At 35.9% G+C, this 8,460-nt stretch overlaps 1 protein-coding gene across 1 annotated transcript; it reads right to left on the bottom strand.

Moving 5' to 3' along the window:
• Positions 1-2,148: 2,148 nt before the first annotated feature.
• LOC8258907 (probable pectate lyase 13) lies at positions 2,149-8,119 on the bottom strand. Its single transcript, XM_002533970.4, has 4 exons — positions 7,216-8,119; positions 5,943-6,840; positions 5,072-5,277; positions 2,149-2,511 (listed from the first exon to the last, which is right to left on the bottom strand). The coding sequence occupies exons 1-4, from the start codon at positions 7,356-7,358 to the stop codon at positions 2,247-2,249; spliced, it is 1,512 nt and encodes a 503-aa protein (XP_002534016.1). The 5' UTR covers positions 7,359-8,119; the 3' UTR covers positions 2,149-2,246.
• Between the last annotated feature and the right edge of the window lie 341 nt (positions 8,120-8,460).

Raw genomic sequence — 8,460 nt, 5'->3', positions numbered from 1 at the left:
AATCTGTCAGATCGGCTCGCTCCGCTCGAGGCATCGGAGCAGAGCTAGGAGGTCGTCAAAGCTGTGAGTTAAAGTCATATGTCCGTTTACATGTGTTATGTTGAGATTTTACAAAATAATTTTGATTACATGATTTAATATTTTAATCAGTTATTTTAATCGCTATTTATATAAGTTTCATTTTCTGCATTATTATTTTGTTGTTTTGTGTTGACTCGGGATGGGACGACTGTAGCACTTGCTATCGATGAGATGCATCGGTGTGAATCAAAGACAGAAAATAAAGGGGTAAAGGTTTGTAAATTTTAAAAAGGTAAATTAGGAATTGCCCTGGTCGAGCATTGCTCTCTGCGCTAAGTAGAGTGAGTGTGTCGAAGTAAAGGTCCATGGTCGATCATTGCTTTGTAGGCGCCGGCTTATTTGGAAACCTAAATGACCAGACTGGAGTTAAGGACCATGGTCGAGCTTTGCTCTCTCGGCGCCAGTTCTGTTAGAATGAGAGAGAGTCGAGATGTTTAGTGTTGGGATTAGGGTTCTGCTGAGGTACTCCGTCCCGTAGTAGGTGAAATTTATTTTTATTTAAGCATGGCATGACACGTTTATTTTTGCATGACTTAGTATTTATTTCAAATTAAATAAATGTATTATTGAAGTGTTTGTAACTGTTTTTTGATATATGATTTTAACTCACTCTCGCTTTCATATCAGTGATTGTTAGTCTTTCCGCAGCTCTTATCCAGCAACCCGACTCCTTCATCATCGGGCGATGTAATTGATTTGGTATGTTTGATTTGTAAAATCTTAGATTCTTCGTAGTAGAAGTAATTGATTTATCGTTGTAATATTATGTAGTTTCGAGTCTCGCCTAATTCTTCTGGCAGACAAATTAATTATGTAGAATTTAATGGTTAAGAAATTGTAACACCAGTAATATTAGATGAGATGTAATTAAGTTAGTGAGTGGTCAGGCTTATTACGGGATTCGGTGACCTTACGCCTATCCATTCCTTAGTGTCTGTCACGGGCCCATAGATCGGGTCGTGACAACTACTATTCTCTCTGCAAGAAAGGCTACTACTATTCTTTCTACAGGAATTTTTACAGTTCATCATCTTCTACATCTAGTTAGTCTTGTTACATTTATTTTTTCAAGAATCGAAGAAACTTTTTAAAGACGTGAAGAGAGATAATCAATCTTTTTCATTCTTGAAGAGCCTTTGGATTTTGATGAAGTTTTAATTTTCTGTTTTTTATATCTTATATCTTTCTATTTAATTACAATGATCCTTGGATTCAGTATATCAGGTAAAATTCCATAAGTATTTAGTTTGGCTTTTCTACTTATGTACGAACTTTATATATTAAGAGTTTAATGAATGATTTTTTTACCTTTATATATATATTAGTTTCATCTATTATTATTGGTTGACTATCATATCAATTTAATAATAATATTTGTTATAAAAATCTTTAGGTTAAAAATATTAGAAACATCATCTTTACTTTAATCGATATTCGTGTTAAGGAACCTAGGTTGCATTATTAGGTTGAGTAACTTAGGAAAAAAGTACGTCACTATATCATTTATTAGATTTAAATTCAATAGAAATAAAAAGATTACTCAGTATAAACTAGACTAAATGTTATTTTATTATATAGTTCACATTAATCATTCTAGTTGTATATTTATTTTCTAGTTATTTAATTTCTTTTATAAACCTTAAGATTATTCTTAAAATATTAGCTTAAAGTATTTAGATTTATTTTTAATATTTTATGTGATAATTTATCTTTATAATATATATTCTATAATTTCTTATGAAATCGACCTTTGTAGTAGATTTTCTGGTACTATTATTCACTTTCCCATACTATCACTTTCCCATACTATCATTCAATTTGTACATTTACGTACTATTATTCGATTCGTACACTTGCGAATACTAATTTAGAAATATCCTTCGTCTAATTATTTTATACAATTAACACCTATCAAATATTTATTATAATTAACACGTAGACAAAGTTCCCGTAGATCATTTAGAATGCTCACCGGAGCCTGAAAAAAGTCTTTGCTTACCCTACACAGTGGACAAAAGAAGGAAAAAAATAAAAAATGAAGAAGCTATACAATTGCAATATCACGAGTGACTGAATCAAACTAGTTGTAAAAAATTTCTTCCTTTTTTTTTCTGAACATTTACATCTTAATTTGATGAATATTTGGCTTTTTCATTATCCAAGTTCTATAATGACAGCAATGATAATGGGAAAGATAATATGGCGCCATCGTTAGTAGCCATAGCGTACAGCACTATAATGATTAAAACAGACAAAACGACTGAGCTACTAGACGCGAGTGGCGGTGGGGACGGTGAAGCCCCGCTTCCGAATATCATACCGAAGTAGTCGCCATCGCCGCCAGTGGAGCCCGCACTGCCCGTGTTGGTGGTGCCGGTGGTGGTCCCACCACCGATGAATCCCGGATTAGAAATGCCCTCATCACGCTCCCTATGCAAATAATTCAAAGAACTCGATGAATATAATATTTTATATACATATCTTATTGTTTTATTATGCCAACAACAACATGATGACATGAGATTTAAAACAGAAAAAAGATGCTTACAAAAAATCATATCATTTCTAACAGATCTCTAGAACATTTAGACAAGACTTCTTAACTTCTGTATTATTATTATTACTATTATTATTATTAGTGTGGATCAACTAAAATTTGTCCATGTGCATTATGAATCAAACCAACCAAGACCATAAATAAAAGCTAGCCGTCATGCCAAATTTTCCTTTGTATTTGACAGACAGCATAGTACTGTGGATCATCAAAGTTAAGAGCAGGAGTGGGTCACACAGTAACAATGAGAAAACAAAAGTACCAACAAATGACCCAATTAAATCCGGTTTACATGTATCAAGCAGATCAGATTTAAAAGGGGATTGTCACAATCTTGATATTTTTCTTGAGTGATTTTTCTGGATAGAGAGAGGCCAGAGATGGTGTAACTAGAAAGAAACCAGGCTGCTTTATTGCAACCACCAACTAGATGATATATAACTGTTAAATAGCCAGCAGAACCCAAGGTGAACCAAAAAGTCAAAGAAAAAAAAAAAAAAGAATTATAAGATACAGCCAATAGGTTGATGTATATACTGGCCTGTAAAGTCCAGTTAACATCAAATCCCAAGTGGGACCCACAATGGTGATTTAGAAAATAAAAATAAAAGGAAATGGAAAATAGAAATTGGCCCCATGCATATTGGCTGGAAAGCAGATCAACAGAGAATATAACTGAGTCATCTTCCCATACAGGAAAACACACTGAACCACACAAGCCCACCAAATAGATGACCTTTGGTTAAAATAAAGTGGGTATCCCCTAAAAACTGAAACCCCCCCCCCCCCCAAAAAAAAGGCCACACTTTTTAGCAAGTAGCCCTTTTTAGATACCCTGCTCAACCACATGCATACATATTTTCTTTCGTTACACATCTCACTCCTCTTTGACATGGACACAAGAATCCTAGACACCCATGTTGCAAAGACAAAACATACAAACACGGATGATCTTAGACTATTACAAAAAGAGTGAATGATGCAGAGTTATTAGGATTAAAAACCCACACCCACAAGCTAGCACCCGTTATTTATACATGTAGTTTTACTAAAACATGAAGCCAGTTGCTTAGCCACTGAAACTACATCTACTTTTAAATTATTACCAAACAATAACTTATTGCAATTTCCTATTTCTTAAACTTTCTGGTTTTATCTGCTTCTTAGTATACAATACAGAGACAGAACAAGTACTTCATTTCATGTGTTATGTCATAAGTTTGTAAAAACACTAACTTCACTTCCTAAGTAAAGAATAACACTTTTGTAATAAATGAAGTGGCTTATTACATTCCCGTTTTAATCTTTTTTTCCATGAACCCCCAATGTATACATTCTTGCTGGAGAAATTATCTTATCAGACCGCTCAATTTTTTTATAATAGACCCCACTATTATGAGTGAGGAAAATAATTCAGTTTGATAGTATCTCTCAAAAGATTAAAAAAAAAAAAATTAAATCATACTAGGTACAACTACCCTGGTTCAAAGAAGACAAGGCAAAAAACACATTTGACCCAATCCATTGGTTAGAAAATCCACCTGTTTGCTATTATTTTCATTTTCAAAATATAATTTGAGAACACCAGGAAAAAATTAAAAAGTGATTTTTCTGAGTTGTAAAAAAAGAAAACCCTCTTTTTTCTATATTTTTAAAAGCTGAACAGAAAACAAAAAAAAAAAAAGAACAGATAAATTATTTTAAAGAAAAAAGGAAGGATGTTTGTAGGCCCATGGGCCTATGAAATTGTAGTAACTAACTAAGTTTTGTAAAAATCTTTGTACTAATTTAAGAGAACAATTTCCAACGACAAAAAGTGCACATGTCAAAGGAAGTGGTCCACCAGAGTCAAAACGACACAAGCTACAATGTGGAGCAGCAACGGTTACAAATTATCATATTAAATCTCGTGGAGTTATTGTTATCATTAAGGTAGGCAAGAATATATATCATAAATTATTATTTTATTAATATATTATATTATTTATATGTGTTCATTTCATTATTAATATTAATATTTATTAAAAACAAGCAAGCAGAGTTGCTGTAAGACTAGGACAAATGAACTGTAAGGCTGCTTGCTAGATTCCCGATGCAGCGCCTGATCACGTGCACCGATGTAAGACGGTTTGGCAAACGGCTCAAGCAATCCACTTTCCCTAGTAAAGTCCTAAAAAATAGTCTTACTAAACAAAACAGACACACCTGGTTCCACTTTTCGTTAAGTCTCTTACAATGCGGTTAATTTATGTGACCAGTTAGCCCGCGAATTGATCTAATACTGAACCTAGTGATTATGGACTAATTAAAATTAGGCCAAAGATTTAAATTTACCCGCCAGTTTAAGAGCGCAATTAGCCATTCATTTCAATGCCAAAAAGATATCAAAGTGGAGGCGAAAAAAGCATAAAAGAAAAAGTGGGAGCAGAGAGATACCTGGCGTCACCGAAGACACCGGCGTTGAGGGTGAGTTGGGTAATTAAAGCAGCAGATTTGGGCTCCACGCTGGACGCTTTGGCATACTGGGCACTTAACCCAGCTCCTGATGGCACGAAGAATGCTCCATTTATTAATACATCCCCATCTGTCCTCCAATTCCAATCTGCCCAGTCCTTCTCGTCTGTCTCCACGCGTTTCGTCACCTGTCCCCGTTACAAACATTAGTCACTACTACTGCACTGTCTACTCTCTCCTCAAACTGAGACTCAGAATGAGAAGACTGAGCTGTGGTAAGTAGGGGCAGGCAGGTAATTTGGACTATTACTGCTACCACAGAAGTAATTGGCTGGCATGCACTGTAACATTCGCATCACTTTCAAAACTGACATGCCCTTTCAATTCTTGTGAACTTTTTAAACCCCTTCTTTCTAGTTTTTCAAAGACTAGAAAGAAGTGAATCCTAAGACAGCCCATATCGATGGCGCGTCCTCAACACGCGCCACCAATGCCGGTGAAATATTGCCATTACTAAAATATCTTGTACCATTACCCAAATATAAATTATAAAACCATCGAGCGGGCGCCCACCAGAGTACTTTTTCAATTTCTAGACAACGTAACATGCATTTGCCCAGTTACTTTTTTCTAAATTGCCCAGCAAAATCCACAGGCAGATTAAAAAAAAAAAGACGGGGCTTCACCCCCCACGCGCCACCATTTCAAGTGGAGAAATAATTTCAAGTGGAGAAATAAGGCCAATGTTCAGATTATATGTCAAGAAAAGAAACAAAATGCAATGCCCACAAAACAATGGAAAATCCAAAACTTGAAGAAGTAGAATAAGAAAAAGAAAGAAAATTAAACAGACCTCTTTGGCGTTAGGATCAGCAGGAGCAACATAGCGATTACCCTGACTATTAATAGTAGGATTAGCACTGCCACCGATGGCATACATTTCCCAATACAAAAAATCATTGTTCACCACGTGTATATACCCGCGCCTGCACCTCGGCATCCGCTGTACCAGCGCCTGCCCGAACCTGTTAAACGCTATGGTCACCTGCATCCCCGAGTCCAGCACATACTTATCGTCGTGCCCCAATAACATCACCTCATCATGATGAGAAAAATAGTTGTTCGATATTGTAATCCCAGTGGATCCCATTATAGCATCGATCAGACCGTCAGTGCAGTATGATAATGAACAATGATCAATCCATATCTTCTGTGATCCGAATATCGATATCCCATCACCGTCTGATCTCCCTCTGTACCCCACATGCGTCGGCGATGCGGCTATGTTTGTGTTGCCTGATGGTTTACAATGGTGTATGTGGATGTTGTGGATTATAATGTGTGACACGTACTGGAGTGTGAGACACCCGTTTCCTGTTATGTGTACGTTAGCTCCGCGGCCATCAATGGTTTTGTAACTGTTGAAGATGAGTTCGTGCTTGAGTTTGATGGTCATGCTTGAGGCGAATATGATCCACAGTGGTTCGTTTTGGATTACGCCGTAACGAAGTGTGCCTGGAGTTGGGTTTGATGGATCGTGATCGGAGGAGTCGGTCACGACATAGATTTGACCTCCTCTTCCACCTAACGAGCCTTGACCGAAGCCTATTGTACAGTCGGCTAACCGTTGGCGGTTGTTTGCCCAGTTTGGGTCGCATCGCCAGCAGTCGTCTATTGGGTTTCCGGTTTGGCATTGGTCTTTTGGTAGAGTTGACAGAAGTTGCCTTCTTGATACAGATGCATTGATAGTCCTGCAATAACACAAAAAAAAAAATGTATAATGTGGGATGCAGAAGAAAGCTAAACAGGGGAAACAGAGTAGGGGTATTTGGCGTTCTTTCTGTAGATTGGAAAATGTGGTTAAATAGAAAAAAGAACCCAAGCAATAATGGAAGGAAAATACATGTACTTGTAGATCAGAATTCTTGAAAACAAATCTTGTAAACGAGCAAATTTGTAAACTGAGAAACTTTTGCAAGTTTGAGGTTAAAACGAACCAAAACGGGGAAAATACAAGTTGCGGATTAAGCAAAATCTTGCCAAAAGTGACAAAATCCATTATGCAAAACAAGAAAATGAGCAAAACCCAGAAGTGGTTTTGCGAGATTTAATGTAAAAGGCTTTACCTTTGAACATCTTGGGCAATAGATTCAGGGTCAGGGTGCTGGTGAGGAAGGGAAAGATTGAAGGAAGTAGCTGTTGTTCTTGTGGTAATAAAGAGAAGGGAAAAGCAAATTAAGAGAATGCAAAAGTTAGGAAAAGGAAGCATCTTTGGAGAAGCAATAATGGATATTGGTAGGTTCGGGTTGGATTTGGTTTTAATTGGGTTGAATATTTGTTTGTTTTGCTATCTTATCTTTTACTCTGCTTCACCATATAAGAATGACAAACTGTTTTAACTAAATGGGTATTAAGGATGTCTTGCTCTTGAATGAACAACAAGAAACATAAGAAGAAGAAGAAGAAGGTGCAAATTTGGGGAAAATGTGGGTGGGTGTTTATATAGTAAACATGAAGATTAGAATAATAATGATATGGCTAGTGTAGGGTTTTGGGGTTTATTATTTGTTTAATTGAAGAAGAAAAGAAAGGAAGAAGAGAATGGTGGCTGTGATGGGGACAGAAACAACCATAACCATAGATGGAGGTTATGATTTTCAGGAGGAGGAAAAAAGAGAGAGAGAGAGAGAGAGAGAGAGAGAGAGAGGATCTCTCTCTTCTTCTTTGGTTAACTTCTCAAGAGTGAAGAGAGAGAGTCTCCCTCTTCTCTGCCTCTCTAAACTCTAATAAAAACTGTAGCAGCTCCCATTCCTATCTTGCTATCTAATTATTCTATGACTGAAGGATAGATTAAGGGAAAAAATAATAATTAGAAAAACAAAAGCCCAAAAAAAATCAATTAAAAAGGTAGTTTTAGAGTGAGAAAGAAAGGGAGAATGATTAACAAAAACTATATTTTTTGTTGGTTCTTTTATTGCTGCTATAAGAAAAAAAGAAAGTTTCTTTTGTTTGGGTTTAAAGAGGAGGGGGAGGAGGAGAGGGGTTCTTTCTTAGGTTATGTTGAATAATAATAAAAAAATAAAGATTCTTTGCGGAATGGCTGCGAGTAGGCAAGGTTATCTTTCATGGTAGTGTTAGAATAGAGAGGTCCCTCTGAAGGTAAAAGAGACAAAATCTCTGTTTCACTTTTATGGGTACTGTGATTAAAAAAGAAATAAGCTACAGAGTAGATTCTGATCAACTCCTGCAGCCTTTCAGTAATTTGATCTTTTCATGTTAAAAAAAAAAAAAAAGAGGAAAATTAAAAGCCAGTTATTTATTTAATTTTTTTTAATAAAAATAGTTTGTCTTTTTATATATTTTATTATAAT

Source organism: Ricinus communis, chromosome 6, assembly GCF_019578655.1.
Source record: "Ricinus communis isolate WT05 ecotype wild-type chromosome 6, ASM1957865v1, whole genome shotgun sequence".
Taxonomy (NCBI): Eukaryota; Viridiplantae; Streptophyta; class Magnoliopsida; order Malpighiales; family Euphorbiaceae; genus Ricinus; species Ricinus communis.
The sequence above is the reverse complement of the archived record's forward strand: the minus strand, read 5'-3'. Positions and strand labels throughout refer to the sequence as shown.

Excerpts from the sequence above, each read along its gene's own strand:
- LOC8258907 (XM_002533970.4), bottom strand. The coding sequence starts at position 7,358 with ATGCTTCCTTTTCCTAACTTTTGCATTCTCTTAATTTGCTTTTCCCTT. Across the intron at positions 5,278-5,942 it reads CTGATCCTAACGCCAAAGAG|GTGACGAAACGCGTGGAGAC; the intron begins GTCTGTTTAATT and ends TAACGGGGACAG. Across the intron at positions 2,512-5,071 it reads GGTGTCTTCGGTGACGCCAG|GGAGCGTGATGAGGGCATTT; the intron begins GTATCTCTCTGC and ends TTATTTGCATAG.